The sequence below is a fragment of the Sinohyriopsis cumingii genome, chromosome 4 (genome assembly GCF_028554795.1).
Source record: "Sinohyriopsis cumingii isolate HCF-2022 chromosome 4, ASM2855479v2, whole genome shotgun sequence".
Classification (NCBI taxonomy): domain Eukaryota; kingdom Metazoa; phylum Mollusca; class Bivalvia; order Unionida; family Unionidae; genus Sinohyriopsis; species Sinohyriopsis cumingii.
Window position 1 is genome coordinate 108,171,227 of NC_142964.1, and position 23,658 is coordinate 108,194,884.

Consider the following 23,658-nt stretch of genomic DNA (forward strand, 5'->3'; position numbering starts at 1 on the left):
GTTCTTCACACAAAAGATATGGCTTTTGAAATGTGCAAGTTCAGTTATACTTGTTAAATACATTATCTTGGACATATCCATAAAAATTGACATTTTGTGCCTCAAATTTGCCAATGAATTAACCACTGAAATCATACATCATTAATTATTTTATCATACTGATGTGTAATATTAAAATCAGTCATTTGAATGTAACTATTTGCAAATCATAACTACAAAAACAAGTGTAATATTCAGTACAGACAAAAGAAGGAGGTAGAGGTGAGGAGGATCAGTTGAATCAAACGCTCAATCCCTTTAGCATTGTTATAATTAGAAATCTAGTAGTTTATCCCATACTTAATTTTGAGAGTAAATTTGGCGATTTCGTTTATATTTAAACCATCAGAACACCTTCCATAAACATATAGACAAAACCAACATAGGTAAAGGATCTTTTTATGCCTTTTTAACTAATTACCGATTATATTTGTCTGTATCATTATCTTAAACGCATTTAGTATTTGCTGCAAAACCAAATGGTTGATAATCTACATAACAGTCAGCTTAGCTCGTTGTTTGAGATTTAGTGCAAGAAAAAACGTTTATATCAGCCATTCCATATGCTTGAGTATTTGCAATGCTTTGCACAAAAGTATTAACCTCAAAGTAAGGATGAAAAAAGAGTCGCAATTGAATGAGGATACATGCATTTACCGTATCATCTCATGTATGTCATCTTTGGAAAGCACACGTTTTTGACTGGCGTCGTACATGTTGAACAAAAGACAAACTTTCTGGTCTAAATCATCTAGCAATAGAAAATTATAGAAATATAAATACTCCGATATAGGCTTGAACTATTGAAATTACAGGCAAAGAAAATTCTTTAATCTTTCTCTCTAATTTGTTTTAACAGGAATGGATAAACAAAACAATATACAAAGGTTTAGTTTCACAAAAAAAAGATTTACTTTTATTTGTTTTATATTGTCTGTATCCCAAATACTCTAAATCATTAAATGAGATGTCAATGATCTTTAAAGGCGAGCACAGTAGAAAACTCATACATCTAAGGCCCATTTGAAGCTCTTAAACAGATTCAAATGACGAATATTTCGGGTACATTATTGGAGCATCATCCTGATTCCAGTCGTGAAGCACGTCAGTATAACATCGCATGTAATCAACTGCACTGGATTTCAAATCGAACAGTAAATATGCATGTGGCAAACGCTTGGCATTGTCATATGCACAATATAGCCACGACGATCATAACTGTCTCTCCAGCACTTCCATTAGAGATTTGTCTCTGGTACTTTTGAACAGCACTAACTAATAAGTATTGGGACTGATGGTTCGATGATATTCCAAATCTTTACATAACATGTTATAGAAGATGACGAGACGAGTTTGACCGAACTTTATGACAGCATTGTTTGTATCTTCCTTCTCAGCAACAATAACAACTTTGAAAAGGAAATTGTTGAGCATCTGTTCAGTCTTTTTTGACAAGTCATTCCTACCTGCAGCTGTCGCGGTTGTACATCAAAACCAGAAAACGGAAGCATACTTACTGTGCGAAACACTATGAACATTTATTTCGCAGTTGCAGATATTGAACTATCAAGAAATAAGTGCTGAGAATGCACACAGACATTAGTTCGTAAGGATGGGTTTTGGATTGTAAATATAGGTTTGGCTTTGTAAGAACTTATTTTATGATAGTATACCCTGTACCCGGTTGACAGGATTATTTCCCAATGACTTGTGTTTGTTTGACAGAGTGTGATATTTCATGCATTGCAGTATACCTGTTTTTGCATTATTCTAATTTCTTTAAGTATGTGCTATTTCTCTGACCATATACATTTTCTCCCCTCATTTAGTTTTGATGACATAATATGAATTCATTTTTTCCGTAATTTATTATTTCGTTCATTCATGCAATCATACATATTATTTTTCTCTGAGCGATTAAACATTATTACAAAAACATGATTATGTTTTAAAAAGTGTAACTTTCCTACGAAATGAAAGTGCAGGAAACACCAAGCTGAATCGATAAGGTGTGACCTTGTTTGAATAAGTGTCTCTTTCTCTCATTCTCCCTGTTACAATTCTACAGCTATGAGTATGGTACTATAAAGCATCTAGTTCATTATCTATTAACAATATGTGGCAACTGAGTGTGTTTGGATGTTAGTTTGCAAGAAATAGTGTTTGTCGTCTGTTTATAGCATATTATACCCCTATGCATGTATTTGCAAAAACCAATGTTGGGATGTAAATGTTTGCTTTTGGTTTTCTTAGAGCGGATGTTTGTTAGCATGCAAAACAAATGATACTGCTAGACATATTAGTTGGCAAGGGTGGGATGTTGGATTGTACGGATGGTTTTTGTTTCTACAAGTAAATGTTTTCCATCATTTGTTTCGAGACTGTTTCTCCATCAGACCTTATAGCCGTTTAAGTCATGTTAAATTGCAGAGAGGGCTGTAGTAATTAATAATGTTACATTCATGCAAAGAAATAGTGACAAATAATGTTTAAGTTCCAATGCCCAGTACAGTTAAATGATAATGTTTAATTCCCACAGGCTCACATAATGTCTCACAGGTAATATTGAAACTCCTACAGACCCCTAAAGTGACCTATACTTATAAATTTATAACAGCCACCATACGATTTATAGACACCAATGGCGTCATCTGTCATATTAAAGTCCCATAAGCTCATATACCATTTCAAACCTAAGGTTAAGGTCTCATAGACCATCAAAGTATCCAGCAGGACGCCATAACATTTATGTAGATTCCCCTTACCGAGTAAATGTAAAATACTGGACGAATCTACAGACAATTAATGGGTCACCAGGTGGGCCTACATAAGCTTTCTTTAGATATCTGACGTTAGGACGAATAGTAGGAAAGAGAACACCTAATAGCATTGCACTATCAAACCTAACAAGTACTTATATATAAATGATTACTTGAAGCAAACAGAAGGAAGATCTTCATGAAGTCACGGAAGGACACGTGACCATTTCTCTCGGAGTCCACCAGCAGGAACATATGCTTGATGAAAATGGAGCTGGGCTTGAGTCCGAACGCCTCTGCAAACTCGGTCTGGGTCAGCTGCGCTTGAATTATCTTCTCTGACACAGACTCACTCTTAAAATCATCCATGTAATCCGATGAGTCTTTCCAGAATGACTAGACAACATAAAAATGGATAATGATTTTTACATTTGTCAATGAAATGACTTCTGTTAAAGTCATCAGCTAAACGCGTATCTTTCAGAGGTACGTTTGTACAGTATCATGTATCATTTCTGGTAAATCTACTGGCAACAGTACCAATAAATGTTACGCATATGCAATTTTTATGCTGTTTTTCAACTTTACTCAATGTTTTTGTTTCAGTGCATTTTGTCCATAATATGTTTTCATTGTACACAATCTGTTTAATATTTCTATTATGTTAATGCAATATAATTACTAGCTAAATTGTATGAATTCGTTGAAATGAATTAAGTCACCTTGAGGCAGACGCTTTTGAAATACTTGTTAAGCTCTGCTTGCCGGTCCTTTTTGGTTGTGCTGTTTCGTATAATGTAAGCCTCCACCAGTGATCTCCCCTTGAGAGTTATGCCCTGAGCCTGGAGCATGCGCTCTAGGATAACTGCGAACTGGGTTCTCTCTGCCTTGTTTCGGAATCGAATTACCTAGTAAAAGATATACTAGAAGGTTTGATTGATACGAAATAATCAGAATTAAAAAATGAGAAATGTGTGTACAGATGATCAAATTTTATTCTAGCATCTGGATGCGGATAATTTCAAGCTATTTCTCGAAGTCTGAAACAACAATGCAAGTAATAATAATGAGGAATTTGTATAGCGCCTAATCTTTAGAAGCTCTAAGCGCTTTACAACATTAGACAACGCCTATAAGATAAAAAACATAACAATATTATTACAAAAAACAAACACCATGAAATTAGAAAAACATTAGTGTAGTTTGTTAGTTAATAATAATTCATGTATGCCAACGAGGAATATAGTTCAATAGCCAAACTAGTGATAGAGCTAGAAAGTGTGTGTGTGTGTGTGTGTGTGTGTGTGTGTGCAAAACTTCCTTTTTCTCAACTGAATTAAAATCTAATATCGTTCCAAATAGTTATTTCAATCGACAAACTTCACGCCCAAAAATAGGTAATATGATAGACGTACACTATTTTCCAGGTTTAAATTACGTTAATTAAAAACATATTGCATTGCGTATGGTTCAGCTAGTGGTGGTATTTAATGTAGATGTTCAGGTCTCTGAGTGGGAGTGTGGTGTTTGCAAGTGCTCTTGACAGCATCTTGTCTTTCATGGAATTATTTCTTGTCTAATGTTTATTGAATTTTGTTTTAGTAAACTATTACTATTCAATACAATTAATTTTATTGCCAAAAAGCCTTGTCTTCAGATTACGAACCTCATATATATGACCTCATTACTATCCTACTAAAATTGCTTCTCCCACATTTTTCGTGTTCAGGTCGTAGGCAACTTCAATGCTCAGATGAAAACATGGAACTAATTGGAAGTTGTTAATTTTCAGACCAATTTGTGGCTATGTGCATTCATTTAAAAAAACGGAGAACAACATGAAACGTCATTTAATTGTAAATCTTTTTCAAAATCAATCTGCACGTGTTTGTCTTGTGTTTCGCAACATGTTTTCGCGATCATACATGAAGCAATATATGCTTAGATGTCTGGTAACATCCACAATAAATCACTTGAGCATATAACGATATTGCAAGGAGTCTACATCAAAGTCAATCCGGAACTTGAAAAATACTTAATATGGCCTTTATGGTAAGAATGCAAAGGCCTACTGGAAGGCAAAAACATACAATGTTGCTATTATCACATCTGGTATCGCAGAAAATTTGTTAGCATGTATTTTTCGCCAAGATACAGAATATCCACAATGTAAACAAACGATGTTCATTGATCTTATCTTCTCATAGAGCTAACTCAGTCAAAAGCTTCAATATTAGTTACTTCCCTTCCGTTAATCTCGTACCAAACCATGATAATCGACTTTTATGAACATCTTTAAGGGATACATGCCCAGGTAGGAAATAGCATTCACACAAAAAAAGTTTACTCACAAGCTCAAACTCAACTCTTTGAATAAGGACCGGAACATAGTTAGCCGATATCCTTTTAGTCGATAAATAGGAGTACAGATGTGTGTGTGTGTGTGTGCGTGTGCGTGCATGTGTGTGTGATTTGGATTTTTAACGTAGATTTTAAAGAAATTCAGTCGTATCGCAACAATGTCTGCAGTGAGGCAGTTTATAATAATGTCTAGCACTGTTGCATCATGCCGCAGGCATATAGCATGATGTCCCACCCAGTCACATTATCCGGACACCAGGCCGACATGTCTTAGCACTAACCTCTGAATGTTTAGCACCAAGCGAGACAGCTGCCAATATCATTTTAAAAGTTCTTTGGTATGACTCGGCCGGGGATTCAACCCACTACCTTCCGCATCAGAGGAGGACGATCTAGCCAATAGGCCACCGGAGCGGTGTGGAATTAAATCACGCCTACTGCGAGATAGCATGGATTCACGTCAAGAAGACCAATAACAAAGATTGTAAAGACCTTAACCTTGATTTATAGACAACATGGATTCACGTAAAGACCAAAGAGTGCCAAGACTATATACAGTAAAATCCGCTTTATTAGGCCAACTTTTAATCGAGGCAGCCGTTTATTTGGAACAAAGTTTAAATGAAAGAATACATGTATACCTTTTTAACTCCTCGGCATAAGTGGAGCAGTCGTTTAATTGGGTCAAAGTGTTCGAGTCCTGATTTTTTCCAATTAACCGAAATCCACTGTATATACCAAATCATTTGCTGCGAGATCACATGAACTAAGGACCAGATTGGATGGTACAGACCTTAATTTTCTGAATAACATAGACAGGAGAGTTTCAAGCACACATGTTCTGACAAGTCCTGACACACCGGTAAAAAGATATTACCTATCAGATCGAACTGAACATCAAGAAACCTGTCATCATGCAATTTAGACCTTAAACATAAAAACAACAATTTCCATGCAGCATGGAGTTTCTTCGTGCAACACAAATATCATCATACAGCTGGTTATAACTGAGCTACGTTCAAAGGTGCAATCTATCTGAAGTACAATCTTCATGTACACTAACTGTACAACAAGACTACTGATGAATTTGGGTTCCTTAAACACGTGTAAACATTGTCCATCCAAGTTGGCGTGCATACGTTAACTTAGTCCGACGAAGGATGAAGTTGTAACCTACCATTTGGAATCCCAAGCAAAAGATACAAACAAAACAGGTAGAGCAGACCGAGTGAAATGTAATCAATATTATATTAAATACACGTTTAATATAAAGCAAAATGAAACTGTAACTTCTATGCTCGCATACAATCTCTTTCCAACATCCAGAATATCTAAAGCGCTACTAATGCCAACTGATAACATACCAGTGATGGTTTTATGCATACCAATACTCAATTATTTGAAGGTCTGTCACAAAATGTAATCATATTATTCAAAGCGAACTCACAGGGCCCATGTGACTTTACATCGGCCATTCTTCAAACCCCATTCAAATATGCAGCGGTTCGCTTTTACGTTTTGTCGGTTTAAAAGTTGAAGACAAAATAAATGGATAGGTAAACGAATGAGTTCTTCAAAAACGCATTCAATATCTTTCTTAATTGAATTATACGCAGAACGTGATTACTGTCGTGATATGTTGGGTGAATTTCAAGTGCGTTTAATAAATGAATGTAACTTTTCTTCATTGGATACACATTATCCAGTCCGTGTCTTTATAACGTTATTACTTACAAGATCATGTTCATCTGGAATCTTAAGAGACAAAAGTTCCTCCATATTGTCACTGGAGAAATACACCTCCATTCTGTCGATACCTCATCGCATCATTCCGCGCAGGTCAATAAACCTCACAGCCACGCCTGTGTGGTCCAAGACACTGATACGGTGTTCCTTCTCCTCGAGGTTAGTGGTGACGATTCGATCCATCTCGTTCGGGCCAATCCACTCATTCACTGAATGTTCACGAAATTGAATTAATGGAATAAAATCAACATGAAGTATGTGTGTATATTTTCTATAAAATTGAACAAATGTACACATAGCATATATTGTGAAAGCACATAAAATGATGGGTAAACATACTTTCATATGAAAGAGACTAAGAAAAAAAAACTATTTTTCTGTATTCGAACACTTTTGATCACTATAAGAAATTGATAATTGATAGTACGACCACAAGTACTTTTCTTTTTGTAGGAATCAAACATGTATATCAGAAAGAGAAATTATTTGAACCTGAATATGATTTCATCTTTAGTAAGAGATACGTTTGTGTATATTAGTAACATATTTAGCCTCCTGCACATACCCTGAATACAATCTTGTTAGAATTTGCTTCTTACAAAACAAATACCAATAAATTACTTACTGTTGGCTTAGATTAGTTGTACTTGCTACCATCGCAGAGACTTTATAACAGATGCAAAATATTGATGACGTTTAATATTTTGGATCAAACTGAGATCTTGGTCAAACTTCATTCTTATACTTTTAATGGGGTATGTATCAAGGCCAATACAAGGTTAGCAATATCAGGTCCACTTGGGCCACATGGTAGCACTAATAACCTTTTGAGGAAATTTGAACATACTTGTTGATTGCATATTTTTTTATTCATTTATTAGTATTTTCTTGCAAACACTTGCTGAAAGAAGTATAGTGTGATAGAACATAGTATGATCTCCACAAGGTTGAAACTTCAGAATACTAAACCTCATTTTTACAATTCACCAAACATAATTAGATCAAATATATACAAATTTGTTGATAAATGCGTTGTCATAATGAAAACCTCACTCCAATGAACATTTTACTTATATCAAAATCCACTATAGCATGGGACCATTATATATGGCATTTATCAAGGTCACAACAATATTTTGGTACTTGAAAACATCTGTTATGTTGTAAACAATACAGAGCAATAAATATATATTTAGTAAATAGTTTCTGAGTACCTGTCCCTCAAGGGACTTTTACTTTTAAACCATGGATAGCATGAAGCAATGCTAAAACTGTTTTAAGCGAAACATAGGGATACATGTTTGCAAGAAATGATTTGATATGTTACTATATGAAAAATCAGGCATAGAAACGTAACAGTGAACATTTTCAACACATCTTACTGAACCTTCAATTTTTAAAACACAATTTTGCGATTATTTTTATTTTTTTTAAAATTGTTTTCCTTCACAGCATAAGGAAATGCATTTTGTAAAAGATACATTAATACCTCTTTGTGCATTCATAATATTTTGTGTTTTATTGTTTTGGTAAACTTTCAAATAAACTTGATTTGTTCAAAAACTTGTATTTTAGTCTTTCTGTCTACATGTACCTAACTAGGTCAGTATTTGCACATGTGTAAAGCACTGTGACAACTGAAAGTTTCCAAAAGCCTGTAAATGTTATAAAGGGACATTGACTGGCATTCACAATCATTACTAGCTCTTTTCTATGTTATGCATTTCATTTGGTCAGCTGTGGTGTAAAATGTTCGATCCACAATGTGCCTTTTCTGTAATGGAGTTTTCTTGAATCAGTATTTCCAGTTTATCCATACATCCATGCATTGGCTTTTCTTGTACGATATATCATGAGGATTATAGCTGACTCTACGAGATATTACTGAGACAATCAAAAATATGCAGTTGTGTAAACTTACTGGCAGTCAAGTAAAACCTAAGCAATTTGACACATCAAAGTCATCAGTGTCCATAATTTATCCAAACTTGCCATATGTATGACTTTCTTTATGACACCACTTTTTCTACCAGATCCATCTATTTATTGATTTATTCATGCATCCATGAATAAATAGAATATGATAATTGTCATAAGATAGGCATTATATATTAAAATGTACAATTTTATTACTTCAGGATATTGAAGTTGTTGAAATATGCACTGATTTTTATTTTTTTTAAAGTTAAAACTGTATGCGGACCTTTTGGTTGAGGAAAAATAAGACATATTATTAGATATTACCCTAATTTTTGATGCCATTGAACATAGTATATAAAACTTTACAATAAACGACACATTTATGGAACTTAAAGACTATTTACATTTCTTTAACTATTGTTTGAGAGAGCTGATAAAATATAATTCCTAATCAAGAACAAACATCGCAGATATACAGCCTTTGTTACGCTCTTGATTAGTAAGCAACTAATTAAGATTTCACTGTAGATTTTCAAGATCCTGCCTGAAAGGTACAAATCTAGGCCTTCATATGGGTCAGTAGGGAATGCTAGTCTCTATTCTTCCAAGATGAATGTGCATAAGTCAAATATTTCCTTGTCACAAGGATACGTTTCTCTAAAAAGACACTCACCTCTGCAAGTGTCAATGTCTTCGATTGGGACACCTGACTGATAATTTTGAGTTCCATATAGTGTAGGAATTTGGTACATAACTGCGGGGCGTCCACTTGGCATAAGTGAGTTTCTTGTTGGCCTAATGAGATGCATGTTCCACACCTTCACAACTTCATCCAACTCATCCTGCAATATTATTAGAACTCTGTTGTATACCCATCTTTAACAGTCTATACATATTATTTGTAAGACAAAAATTATATTCTTGTAATTTGATATGGAATAAGTACAATTTTTCAGTGAATATTTAGGATTAATGCTTGGATGAAACATCATCATCATAATTCTTAAAATACATTGAAACATTTATTTTATGAATGTAATAAATCGTAAAGACTTTTCTGCCATGCATTAAGAAAAATTGCCCACATGTCCAAATTCTTATTTTGCCTGAAGGGTCATTTAAGAACAAATTATTTTTTGCAGAATAAATAAATAGTCTTACTTCAAGCAAAGACTTTAAAAAATGTTATATATCTTCCAAAACTATAAAAAAGGATATATTTTAAGAATCTTTATCGCACATGTTTATGTCAACAATGCATAACAGCTGGGACACAACTGGAGAGGACCATCTTTCATACATGTGACATATATAATTCCAAAATGTGGTCTGTCACACATTTATTAAAATGTGGTGAAGTTCAGAGGTCATAGATTCTTAACAACTGACATATATTCAAGTTTCTTTTAAGGCAATGATGCAAAAGCAATAGGGACTTTTAAGTGATAAAACTATACCAAGTCTTTCGTTTTCTCTCGTCATTTATCATCTCATTTCTATACCCCTCAGAATAAACTAGAGGGAAAACAAACAAAAAATATCAAGAAATTATAATCATCATCACCACCACAGGTTCACATCATCAACAGCAACAATATTTTTTATTGCTTGTATTTTTTCAACGGTTTAAAGTCTTTTAACAATTGCATACATGCAGCAAATTGTTATATATCAAAAGCACAATACCCCGCACACAGTACAAACAATAACAAATGAACATGCACATACCAATATGTGCTAAATATCCATATGACATATGTTCAGCATTTACTCACAGCCTCGTCTTGGAGCAATGACAATGCAATCATCATCAGTCTATCCAGATTTCAATACAATTTTCTAATATATATATATATATATATATATATATATATATATATATATATATATATATATATATATATATATATATATATATATATATATATATATATATATATATATATATATATATATATATAGACACACACACACACACACACACACACCATGTCGGCTTATTCTGCGTGTCGTGTAATTCTGCGCAACGATACGTCATTTCTGTAAACAATGGATCATGTGTTGTTTTTGGTCGACAATTCAATTTGTGCAAAAAAGAATGAATGTCCTTTAAATAATGAAAGTGATGTTCATAAAGTGTACACAAATATTTCATATTTATATTCTAAATGCATGTGAAAATGTGAATTCTAATGGTCAACCACAGGTACTCAAAGCGAGGTTGATGTTGAAAAAAGCAGCAAGCAAAAGGAACAAAATTATACAGAGTGACATAATTATCTCAGATTACCGCCATGGCCCCATTCTGACATAGGACCCTGTTTATCATACCTTAAAAGAGACAACTTGTCAACTTGCCGTTCGAAATGATTCTCAGTAGTCTGTTTCTTGTTACGCGTTTAGGCTCGAATAAACAGTAACACAGAAAGTGTGAAAACAACAAACTTTTCAAAATTTAACAAATAATTTATTTTCCTGGAAAATTCTGTAAAAATGAAAAAAAGAAGAAGAACTTAGGGTTTCAGAATCAAATCCAAAAATAATCTAAGAATAATCCACGAATTAAATTGCAAAGGTCCTAGTAATAAATTTACTAATAATTTCAAGTTCGAATTCTGATGGAAAATCCAAGATGGATGACGATGACGTATGCTGTAGTCAGTACTGCGCTTATCTACAGTTCCTTGTAGAAATACAAATAATGGCACTCCAGTGTTGGAAATCCAAATTAAATTTGTAAGCAATGTCTTTCCAACATTTTTGTGTGAGCACTCCTCGAAATACTTCAGAGAATAAAGAATTAATCCCTTTGAAATCCATCTGATCTGAAGAATTATTATAGCTCAAATCTGGCTACAACACATTAACTTGACATCAGTATGAAAAGCCCAAAACAGAAATATCTCTCAAACCAAAGATTATATTGTATCATAAGACGCAGTTTCGAAATTCCCCCAAGTTGCGAAATCAGAGGGGGTCACATGATCATGTTTATATCACATACACAGAATATGGCCTTGATTAGACCAATGATTTTATTCCCAGAATTAAAATTTAAAAAAGTGTTTACTTCTTAACCCACGTAGTCCCATCATGACCTTGACAACAACCAATCATTTTAAAATAAAATACAACTTTGTTTACTAATTCTGAATCCAGTTCAGAATTTAGATCAACACCTGTTGTTTAGAAACTAACAGTCAAGGTCAAACACTGTTCTGAAAAAGTATCATCTCTAGTGAATAAATTTACATTACATAAGCATGTAAGAAAAATACAAATTTAAAACTGAAAAACAAACAATTGAATTAATATATATATATATATATATATATATATATATATATATATATATATATATATATATATATATATATATATATATATTAAATCAGATATACTTGACATTCTAAATTCTTTAATATTTTTTCCCATAAAAGAGACGTAAACACATTACATCATTTTCATTATTGTTTCTCTTCAACATAATTGCTTATTTATAAAATGTTGAACTTTTACAAATTTTCTTTTTCAAAATTGGTTTAGTTGGCTTAATATCTCTTGCCGTTTAGTGGCATTGTTACGTTGAATTTTGTAAAAACCAGCTATAAACCTGACCTAGTTCATCGGCTAAAATGCAGACGGAAAGAGTCTAAAGTAATGCATTTCATTTCCATACCCTGACGCATAAACATTACATCTTTTCAAAGCCATGTGCAGAATAGGCTGATATATCGCGAATCACGAAAACACAGGGGTGGTATCCTGTATGTCAAAAATTTGTCTTATGCTGAACATAATGTTCTGGTATCAATTGCAACTTTTCAAATGGTAAGCATTGCAGTATTTTATTTTCGTCAATCAGTCGAATTCGTTATGCGGTTTGCGCCAGTATTGTTGACAGAAACCTTACATGCGCAGAAAAGCCAGAGAGCAATATATACACGCGATCCTATACAATTGGTTATAGCCACTATGACATTGTTAAGATGATTAGTTTTCGTGCTAATTCTGAAAACTGACAGTATTTACTTGCAAAATACTTTGTGCTGTTTAAGTCGGTTATTTAGTTGCTCAAAAAGTACGCACAACCTTGAGTGTGTGTATGTGTGTGTTTGTTTTGGATTTTTAACGTAACTTTAACAATTTTTTTCAGTCATATTCCTTCGATGTCTGCAGTGTGGCAGTTTATAGTGATTCTAGTAAAGAGGCATCATGCCTAAGACACGTGGCATCATCTTGTCCCACCAGGTCACATTATCCTGACATTAGGACGACCAGTCCTAACCTCTTAATGCTGAGCACCAAGCGAGGCAGCTGCTACTACAACTTTTGTAAGTCTTTATGACTCGGCTGGGGTTAAAACCCGCGATCTCCCGCATTCAAAGCGGACGCTCTAACCGCTTAGGCCACTGGAGCGGTCAGCACAGCTTTGAAAATTGAAACAATATGTGAGAATAAAATATCTCTCCCAACAATATCTTTGGTTTTCTGGTGCAAATGTTCGTACCAACGTTGAAATTAGATGTAATGTTAACCATACCAATACCAAAGAACAACTTATCTCGAATATCCGCTTTAAAACATGCAAAGAGATCGCAGTGAGGGTACACAGCTTAAGTGCAGTAAAAAAAAATATCCCCAGCTGAAATATGCGAAGGGATAAGTGCTGACCTCATGGGATTTAGCATTTCACTTCACTTCCAATCATTTATGATCATGTTCAGTCATCTATATCCTAATTTTTGTTTCAGAAAAGGTAATTAATTTTATACCTGGATCATTCCCATGAAGCAAAATTGTAGAATGCTTTTGTCCAAAATGTCTCCACCAAAGTGACCATCATTTTGAATACGTTGAAAGAGATCAATCCAGAATTATGCACATTGTTTTCGAAAATGTCCCCACCAACACTCGATCCTCTGGTTATGGGTACTATCACCTTCTAAGAATGCATTCTCATTAATGTGTTCATTTTGCCTGTTTCTCCTCAGAAAACGCTGGAAACTCTTGACGTAACAATTTTCAGTTCCAAGGTCGCCTCTTACGAGAGTGGGTACTCCACCTAATTTTCCAACAGTACTTATAAAATAACCACCTATGATTCTTGGATCGCTGCAATTATGATACACATAAAGCCATACAATATTTCTTGAATATCCGTCGATACATCCATTTATACAAAATCCATACGGCTTCAACTTATCGTACGAATCAATGTGCCAGATATAACTGGGTCCTTTGGCAAAATATTCCCGTCTATTGAGACGTCGTGCTCTTCTAGCCTGGCACCCATTAGGATCCAACGCGGATAGAATGAGTCGCACGTCTTCTTTTCTCACTTTTAAACCATTAGCCACACATTTTGCGTGCATCCATCGATATCCATGTAATTGACCTGAACGATTGATTTCATTGGATATAAAGAATACGACATTTGCTACATCGCTGTACTCTTTATGCCTTGAAAGACCTCTAAATTTTAGTATGCGTCTTAGATGACGTTCACTGATGGTAATCCCATGTTGAAGTGAAAGAACAGTGATGATGTCTTTATAAAGAAGTCCTAGTTTGAAGTAGAACTTAATAAGCTCAATTCTGACGCCAGCATCCGCCATTGTAATGCAATAATCAAGTACACAATGTATACCGAGGGAACAAATTGTTAAGCCACTAGAGGTTTTGAGGGAACGAATTATTAACTTGATGAAACGAATTCTTATTTTGAGGGAACAAATCATTATCTTGAGGGAACAAAATAATAACTTGTGCGAACGAATTCGCAATTTGAGGGAACGAAATGTTAATTTGAGGGAACGAATTATTATTTTGAGGGAACGAAATATTAACTTGATGGAACGTAATATCAATTTGAGGGAATGAATTATTATGTTGAGGGAACGAAATGCTAACTTGAGGGAACAAATTATTAATTTGAGGGAACGAATAATAACTTGAGGGAACAAAATAATAACTTGTGCGAACGAATTCGCAATTTGAGGTAACGACATGTTAATTTGAGGGAACGAATTATTATCTTGAGGGAACAAAATATTAACTTGAGGGAACGTAATATCAATTTGTGGGAACGAATTATTATTTTGAGGGAACGAAATGCTAACTTGAGGGAACAAATTATTAATTTGAGGGAACGAATATTAACTTGAGGGAACAAAATAATAATTTGTGCGAACGAATTAGGAATCTGCGGGAACGAAATGTTAATTTGAGGGAACGAATCATTATTTTGAGGGAACGAAATATTAATTTGAGGGAACGAAATAATATTTTTTATATCGTGTCCTCTCTGGGGCTCCGTAGATATTCTCTTAATAGTCTTTTATTTTATGTTTACATGGGTACTCTCTTCAGCGTGCTTTATTTTACCTTTATATTGGTATTCTCTTCAGTATGCTTTACTTTACCTTCACATGAGTATTTTCTTCAAAGTGCTTTAATTTTACTTTTATATTGGCATTCACTTCAGGGTGCATTATTATACCTTTATATGGAATTTCACACCAGAAATTCATCTTCCTGAATTTCGTATTAAAACGTAACCTCAATAGAAGCCAGTAGCAGAAAAAAATTGTATGGAAAGTGCAGAATAGTAATAGCATCACCATAATTAATTTAGGAAAGAATATGCTTGCAATTCAGTTTGTCATGTACTAGTTTATAGTAACATTAACATATAAGATCCAAAATAAATTCAGATGCATAAAGAGAGCCGTCAAATCAGGTACACGTTAAATCTTCGCGGTCAGGTAAACAGCTATAGTGTCTAAGTTACTGATATGTCACACCATATTATCTAACCTCTGAATTTACTTTTAATAAAGAAATGTTTAATGGATAAATGTGTTATGATATGGTTTATTGTTTATTCTCCATCAACTGTTATGATATGGTTCGTAAGACCCTTCGTAAGACCGCTACTTTATTCATACAGTTTTTTGCCTTCGTTCAGTCCAGTCAGACCTTTGACCTGTTCCCAGGGCCATCGTGTTAACCATCTGCGCAGCTCAACCATTATTGATCTAATACTTTTTCTGTTCAGCAGCTTACCCCCAAATCTAAATTGCTGACACTTAGATACGAGCCAAATGTATTTTGTGGTGACAACTGTTGACATTTAGTTACGAGCGAAATGCATTTTATGGATTTCTGCACCTGCTGGTATAGCGCGATCTTTATAAAATAGCATACATTTATATTACACAAATATATAACATTTATCTCAATATATTCTAGTGGAAAATTACTTTCAATATAATTTAGCGGAAAATTACTTTTAATACATTTTAGATTAAATTTCAATGTTAATACTTTTACTTATACGTTCTGTCCTAATAAATGTATTTAAGATATATACTATAATAAATAAAGAATGAAGAAAATAAAGTAATTTATAGGCATGCGAAAAGATTTAGTTTGTAAATAACATAGTTTTGAAAAATGAAAACAACTGAAACGTAACAACAAAGGATATCTCTTGAACCGGAAAAGTGTGGCTTGAATTACTTTTGTTTAATATTGTTTTCAATGCTTTTGATGTTTACGTGAATTGACGATTCATCTTGTCTTTATTATTTGTTTGTTTGGTTTTTGCGCATGCTTTTCTAAATGTATTTCAGAGATTTGCCTCGGAGTATGTTCTTGTAAACCTATTTCGGGCTATAAAATGTAAAATTAATAGAATTCATGATATTTTTCTTTGGCAGAATGAATCTTTCTCCCCAATTCTGACAAATTTGCTTGATATTACGCGCTCACCTTCGCACACGGCCTGTTGAATATTTTCTCTTCGTCCTTGACTGTGTCCCATTTGTTCTGCAGAAGAATTTTTCCAGTCTGAAAGTTGTGCCAACTGAGCCAAAAAACACAGAGGGCCAGAAAGAATGGATTCTCATCAGCCCTTGGATTTCCAAAAAGTTGAAAATGTTAAGTAGCATTGAATGTAGAATCAACAGGTATGCTAAGTTTTAAAATTATTATGGTTGTATTGTTCAAAGAATTAATTATATCAAGATACGAAATTACAATGTGTGTGTGTATGTTTGTGTGTGTTGAAAACAAATCATATATATATATATATATATATATATATATATATATATATATATATATATATATATACACACATACACACACACACACATATATATATATATATATATATATATATATATATATATATATACACACACACACACACACACATATATATATATATATATATATATATATATATATATATATATATATATATATATATATATATATATATATATATATATATATATATATATCTTTGATTTGAATTATAACAGTTCATTTTCTTTTCTTCTGCAAAAAAAAAATGTATTAACCTTAAAATTCTCTTGTAGCGGGCATTATTATGAGCACATGCAGTACAGAATAATGAAAATAATAGTTTTACAATTAATGTTAGTTACTTACAGTAGAATCAATCGACTGATTGCAACGTGTAGTCCTTTGTTGATTGGGGAAGTTGGATATTGTTATCCACGGCAAAATCCATCATAATCTCGGCTAGGTTTGTGCCAATCAACAGGCCAGCACTGACATTCCGGATTCTATATGGTCATGTTTTGGCTGGGCCGTAGTTCAACTTACCATTCCAACAGGGAGTTATCTCTCTCAGCATGATTAACACAAACACATGCACATCCAATACATACATATATATATATATATATATATATATATATATATATATATATATATATATATATATATATATATATATATATATATCGTATGTGTTAATGAAGATGAGATATATAATATCTGCAGTCAGTTTTATTTACCTATCAATGGTTTTGATTATATCATGATATAACAGTCGTATTGCAGAGGAAATCACAGTTGTATGTGTATTAATGAATGTGGAAAATATTAAAGATGGATTTATAACAAAGGATTCTGTAGGTAATGCTGTGTAGTGAGGAGTAACGCTTGTAGTGATTCTATAGAACTTTACCATGTCTTTCGATCAGCATTCAATGTTTTCACAGGTTGAAGGACGCAAACACGTTAAAGCAAAATATTCAGAACGTAGATCATCATGCATCGTATTATTTCTCCAAAAGAGACAACAGAGACGTACATACATACTATCCGGATTAATAAGTATGGAACCGCAGGGCTGTCTTATGTATAACATGCGGTGACTGTATCATATATGCTTTTGATTGCTTATTATTTGCAGCATTATAAGCGGCGGCTGCGACATGATATGTGATTGATAAATAAATACACAGTTTTGCAAGGCGTGCATCTCAAAACAATGGAAAGAAATGTGATGTTTTCAAAGAATATGATAATGAATGTTAACATCGCTGCATCACTCGGCACCCATTCGTCTTCAGGAGACGATGACGTATCTACTGGTTGGGTGTCCTATTTTCACCTTTGTAAGTGTCTGAGAAGCCCGACCCTAGAGTGAAAGTGTCTGTTGCACTTTCTGCAGGTGAACATCGATGCTTATTGAGGCTGTTGTTGTTTCGCCTTCATCCTGGCTCTCTTTGCAGAGAGGTTTGTGTTCCTCATCATTCTGAACGCCATGTCTGACAGCTAGACACCAGGTGGAGAGGTTGTCAGCAAGGCTCTCTCAGTCGTTGACGTTGATGTTTGCCGTATTCATGTCCTTCTTGCAGACATCTTTGTAACGAAGACGTGGCCGTCCAGTCAGTCATGCGCCTTCTGCTAGCTCGCCGTATAGCAGGTCCTTGGGAAATTCGGCCTGGGTCCATTCTCTTGACGTAGCCGATCCAGGTAAGGCGCCTCTGACTGAGAATGGAAAACATGCTGTTTATGTTGGCGCATTCAAGAACCTCTGTGTTAAGTACTTTGTCCTGCCATCGGATGTGCAGAATGCATCTCGGGTGGGAGCTGATGAGTGCCCTCTCGTGGCTCGCATAGGTGGTCCATGCCTCGCTGTTGTAGAGTATGCTGAGTACGCATGCCTGGTAGACGCGCAATTTAGTCTTCTCAGTGAAATTGGGGTTGTTCCAGATCCTTTAGTTCAGTCTTCCCATAACCGCTGCTGCCTTGGCAATCCAGCCGTTGACCTCAGTTACAATGAAAAGCAAGCTGGACATGGTGGACCCGAATAATGTGAAGTTCTCAACAACTTCTAGGTTGTACCCATCGATGGCAATGGTGGGAGGAGATTCTGCATCCTGCGCCATGACGTTCGTTTTCTTCACACTGATGGCTAGTCCAAACTCCTTACCGGCGTGGGAGAGGCGGCATAACATTTGCTGGAGTCCATCTTTCGTGTGTGATGTCAAGGCTGCATCGTCGGCAAAGAGAAATTCACGGATGAGAACCTCTATGACTTTAGTCTAAGCACGGAGAAGGGCGCTGTTGAACAGCTTGCCGTCAGCCCTGGTATGGATGTACACTCCCTCGCTGAAGTCCTTGAAGGTGTATTGAAGGAGCATGGAGCAGAAGATGACAAAGAGTGTCGGCGTAAGGAAGCAACCTTGGTTCACTGCTCTGCTGAATGGGAAGGCCTCCAATGTTGCGCCACTGAAGCACACTGTGCTTTGTTCTCGTGGAACGACGTAACGCCAGCGAGCAGTCGTGGGGGCAGCCGATGTACTGCAGGAGTCTGAAGAGTCCGCTCGGACTGATCAAGTCAAACGCATTCGTCAGGTGTATGAAGGCGTTGTGGAGGGGCATCTGCTGCTCACGACACTTCTCCTGCAGCTGGCGTAGTGAGAAAATCATGTCTAGAGTTGACCGGCGGGCTCGGAAGCCACACTGGGACTTTGGGTAAACGCGGAAGACTAGGGTCTGCAAACGCACCAGGGCGACACGGGCGAAAGACTTTCCGACGATGTTGACGAGGGAGATGCCTCGTTACTTGTTGCAGTCGCTACGGTCTCCTTTGTTGTTGTACAAAGTGACAGTGTTTGCATCTCTTATGTCCTGGCGGATATGGCCCTGTTCCCAGCAGTGGCAGAGGAGTACGTGCAGAGGCTGGAGCAGTGCTGATTTCCCGTTCTTGAGGACTTCAGGAAACCGATGGCTTTTCCGAGCTCTTCTAGGGTGGACAGTGTGTCTAGTTCTTGCATGACTAGCAGGTCTGGGATGGTGTCCAGGGCGATGTCGGTGACGACATTTTGGATTGCATACAGCTCGAGATAGTGCTCAACCCATCGCTGTAGCTGTTTCTCCTGGTCTGTGATGACTTTGCCCGTCCTGGGTTAGAGGAGTGCGGTATTGGAGGTGGGGGGGGGGCTGTCGTCTTCTTGATATATTCGTACATCCCTCTTGCATCCCCGGTGTTGGTAGCGGTCTCTATACTGGTGCAGAAGTTCAACCAGCAGGTGTTGACGAAGCGGCAGGGGGTCTGATTGGCGATGTTCCTGGCAGTCCTGAGGGCTTGTAGTGTACTAGGGCTAGGTGCAGCCTTGTATGCCTGGAGGGCATTTCTCTTCGCCTCAGTCACGGGCTCCGTCTCCTCCCAGTTGGTCTCATACCAGTCGGCATTTTTGCGCTCCTTCTTCCCGTAGGCAGTGATGGATGAATTGTACACAGCGTTACGTGGGTGAGACCACTTGGAGTCGATGGTGTCATCAGGTGTCTCTTTCGTGAGAGCATCATACAGTTTGCTGATGAACTGCTGTGTCTGCTCTGGGCTGCTTGCACAGTAGGTGTTGATGCGTGGGTGACCCTTGTTCCTGGCGTGTTGCAGCTTCTTGGAAGTGGTCCGTGTCGCAGTCGGCACTGTGATAGTTGCGGCAGAGAAGGACACTGGCCAGTTCCGCAAGCCTGGTGATGACAAGGTCTAGGTTTTGCCAGTGGCGGGATCGTGGGTGTCACCATGACACCTGTTCGATGTCCTTGCATTTGAAGAAGTTGTTGGTCACACAAAGGTTGTGGGAGAAGCACATCTCCAGCAGTAGCTCACCATTCTCGTTCAAATCATCTACCTACGCAAACATTTACTTTTTCCTTTTTATTTATGATTCATTTATGAGATGAGATTTTCTATGGTAGTGTCTTTTATAAATTGTAATGTAAATCAAATATTAAATCGAATTTGTCCTTGGTGCACGGACGTAAGCAATTAATAAGCGTTTAGGTATCGACTTAGAACATATAACTTATACATGACGGCAAAGTTATTTTACTTCAAAATTATTTGGTACAGACTATTACCGTTGGTACCTTTGACTAGCACCTTGCAGTAGAGAGTTCTTCCCTTTCACATTATGCATGATATAGTGACTGCTTGATCTGTTTTGGCCAAGACGTTCAAGCTTCCCAAACACTTCCGAGTAATATAGGAATACATACCTACATATTGAAAACACAAAGAGAGAAAAATGATAACTACGTAAATCGATACATTCTTGAATGAATATTTTTTTAATATAAAACAATAGCGAACTTCACAAAATCGTCATATCATCAATGGCATATTTATTAAATAAGCCAATCATACACTCATTCTAATATAACACAGCTTAGTTTAAACTGAGCTGTGATATCATTCACTAAACTAAAGCTCCTTAGTCATGCATTTTCCACGCCACGTGTTTAAATACGTGTTATACAATCTTCCACATGCTAGGTCTTGATGTGTATGATAAATACCTATCCATAATATCAGTGACCCAATTATCTAGAAGCTAAATACCAGGAAGAGATGATTTAAATACACATCATCCTTGATGAGAAATATATATAGTTTAGAAAAAATCCCTGAATTGGAGGACTGCCAATCACACGAAAATCAAACTTTGTTATCAGTTATTAATCCGAATAATTCAAAGACCTGAACGAACAGTCGAACATGGACTGTTAAGGGTATTCCCAGCAGTGATCTAATGGCATTGAAATCAAGGTGTATAAATCATTTATCCAAAATAACAATATTTGTTATTAAGGCAAGTAGCCAGCGGTATATTGTGGCACCATGTTCTTGCATGTTTCACAAAGTTCATAAAACACTGGCACGCACTATAGGCATCAAGTACCCCACCTCGACATGTGGAACAAAAAGGGAAACAAGTTATTTATACAATTTACTTTAAAGAACTGTGTCGACATAGGTATATTAATTTTTAAGGCTAAAATACACTCATGGTATTTGTCATTGTTTAATCCTTAGTAAAATTGTCTCGTGTATCTATTTTTCGTTTAGTCATTACTGCAAAGTACACGCACAGATACGATCAAATTTAAACAGTGGTGCGTGAACGGCAATGATTACCAGTGATTTAAAAGATATGTCTTTTATATTTAAGTTATTTTGGGTAATTCTGGTGAGTGATAGTCTATTCTAAGTTAATCCCGAACACTGAGGTTCCAGTCTCAGAAATGTTTAAGCAAATTATCACCGTCGTTTTGAACCGTTTCTTGCTAAACATAAATAAGTACCAAGATGGCCGGTGCATGTAACCGTTTATGCAGTAAGTGTGTCGCGATTCATTGAGTGAGTAGGCCTTGAATTGCGAATGATATGGCAGTTTTTATAGTGACTGCATCATCAGTTTTGCCCATTATGTTCACGTATCTGAAAACGCTTAAAGGTATTACACAAATACATACCTAAATGTGGGCAACGCAGATTAGGAACAAGTACAGGTACATAGATGCATGGATAATTCTTAGGATGAGTCTTCTTTTCATAAACCACACCACCGCCATCACAAAACAAAAGAAAAACCCGACCATCACAAACCCGTAACAGAAATGGCTCTTCAGTTACTTTCAGCAAACTTTCCTTTTAAAGAACTATCAAACATTCATTCAAACGTAGCAACTTTTTCTTTACACTGGGTTCGCATTATCTAAACTAAAGCGTCTTAGTCATACATATTGTGTCAAACAATATGTGCTGAGATTTCCTTGTTTTCATGATTTATCATAAACAAAAATGCGTCATCAACAACAAATTGTAATAATCTCCTACACATCAATGAAACTGTCCATCTTATCCATCGATAAGTGGCTGCCAATGTTAGAGAAACTTTGATTGCCAGTTTACACAACCGTCGCAGGTTAATCAGGTTTATGCATACTCATGACAAGATGAGAAAATACCCTCGCAGGCGACACAAAAAGGAGTTTAGAGGATTATTGCATGTCGCTTGTTACAATTTTATTGGTGGATATCCAAATTTGACAGCCTATTCTTACATGCTTGATTGGATTTAGGCCGTGTGCCTCCTATTGGCATGTACGAGTCGCAAATGAACGCGTTTGCGTGCTATTTAATGTATGCGATTAATCGAGCCGTTCCCATGCTAACGGAGCACACCTTAGAAACCATGTCTGCCCCTAACTTGTTACATGCATAGTGAATGGACTAGCTAATGCAGATGCAATTTTATTGTTGACCTTGAGACTGAATACTTCTCTTCATCATATAGCTTTGGCCGATTGATTCTACGCTCAGAGGACTATGATCGACCATTAGATATTGAAAAGATAAAGATTGATATAGAAAGACATACAAAGAACTAAAGAACAACAGACAGTTTCCATTGAGATATGCTTGCAAAAGGTTTACATTTCTGCTTTTCTTTTACTATAAAATTGACAAACGCATGTTCATTTTGTGAGAAATTCAATAAACCTATCACCGTGTCACAGGCTAGAAACGGGGCTCAAATTCGTGTGTGTGTGTGTGTGTGTGTGTGTGTGTGTGTGATATAAAAAGACATACAAAGAACTATAGAACGACAGACAGTTTTCCATTGAGATGTGCTTGCAAAAGGTCTTCATTTATGCTTTTCTTTTACAATAAAATTGACAAACGCATTTTCCTTTTGTGAGAAAGTCAATA

General features: G+C 35.8%; 1 protein-coding gene across 1 annotated transcript in view; it reads right to left on the minus strand.

The window, feature by feature from the left end:
• LOC149801850 (dual oxidase 1-like) overlaps window positions 1–9,638 on the minus strand; it is a 47,646-nt gene extending 38,008 nt beyond the window's left edge. The window contains exons 1-5 of the mRNA XM_089956857.1: window positions 9,499–9,638; window positions 6,894–7,114; window positions 3,521–3,706; window positions 2,972–3,194; window positions 697–790 (exon numbers count right to left, since the gene is read on the minus strand). Of these exons, the coding sequence (XP_089812983.1) occupies window positions 697–790; window positions 2,972–3,194; window positions 3,521–3,706; window positions 6,894–6,965 (575 nt within the window). The 5' untranslated portion in view covers window positions 6,966–7,114; window positions 9,499–9,638. The remainder of the gene's footprint in view (window positions 1–696; window positions 791–2,971; window positions 3,195–3,520; window positions 3,707–6,893; window positions 7,115–9,498) is intronic.
• Window positions 9,639–23,658: the final 14,020 nt, after the last annotated feature.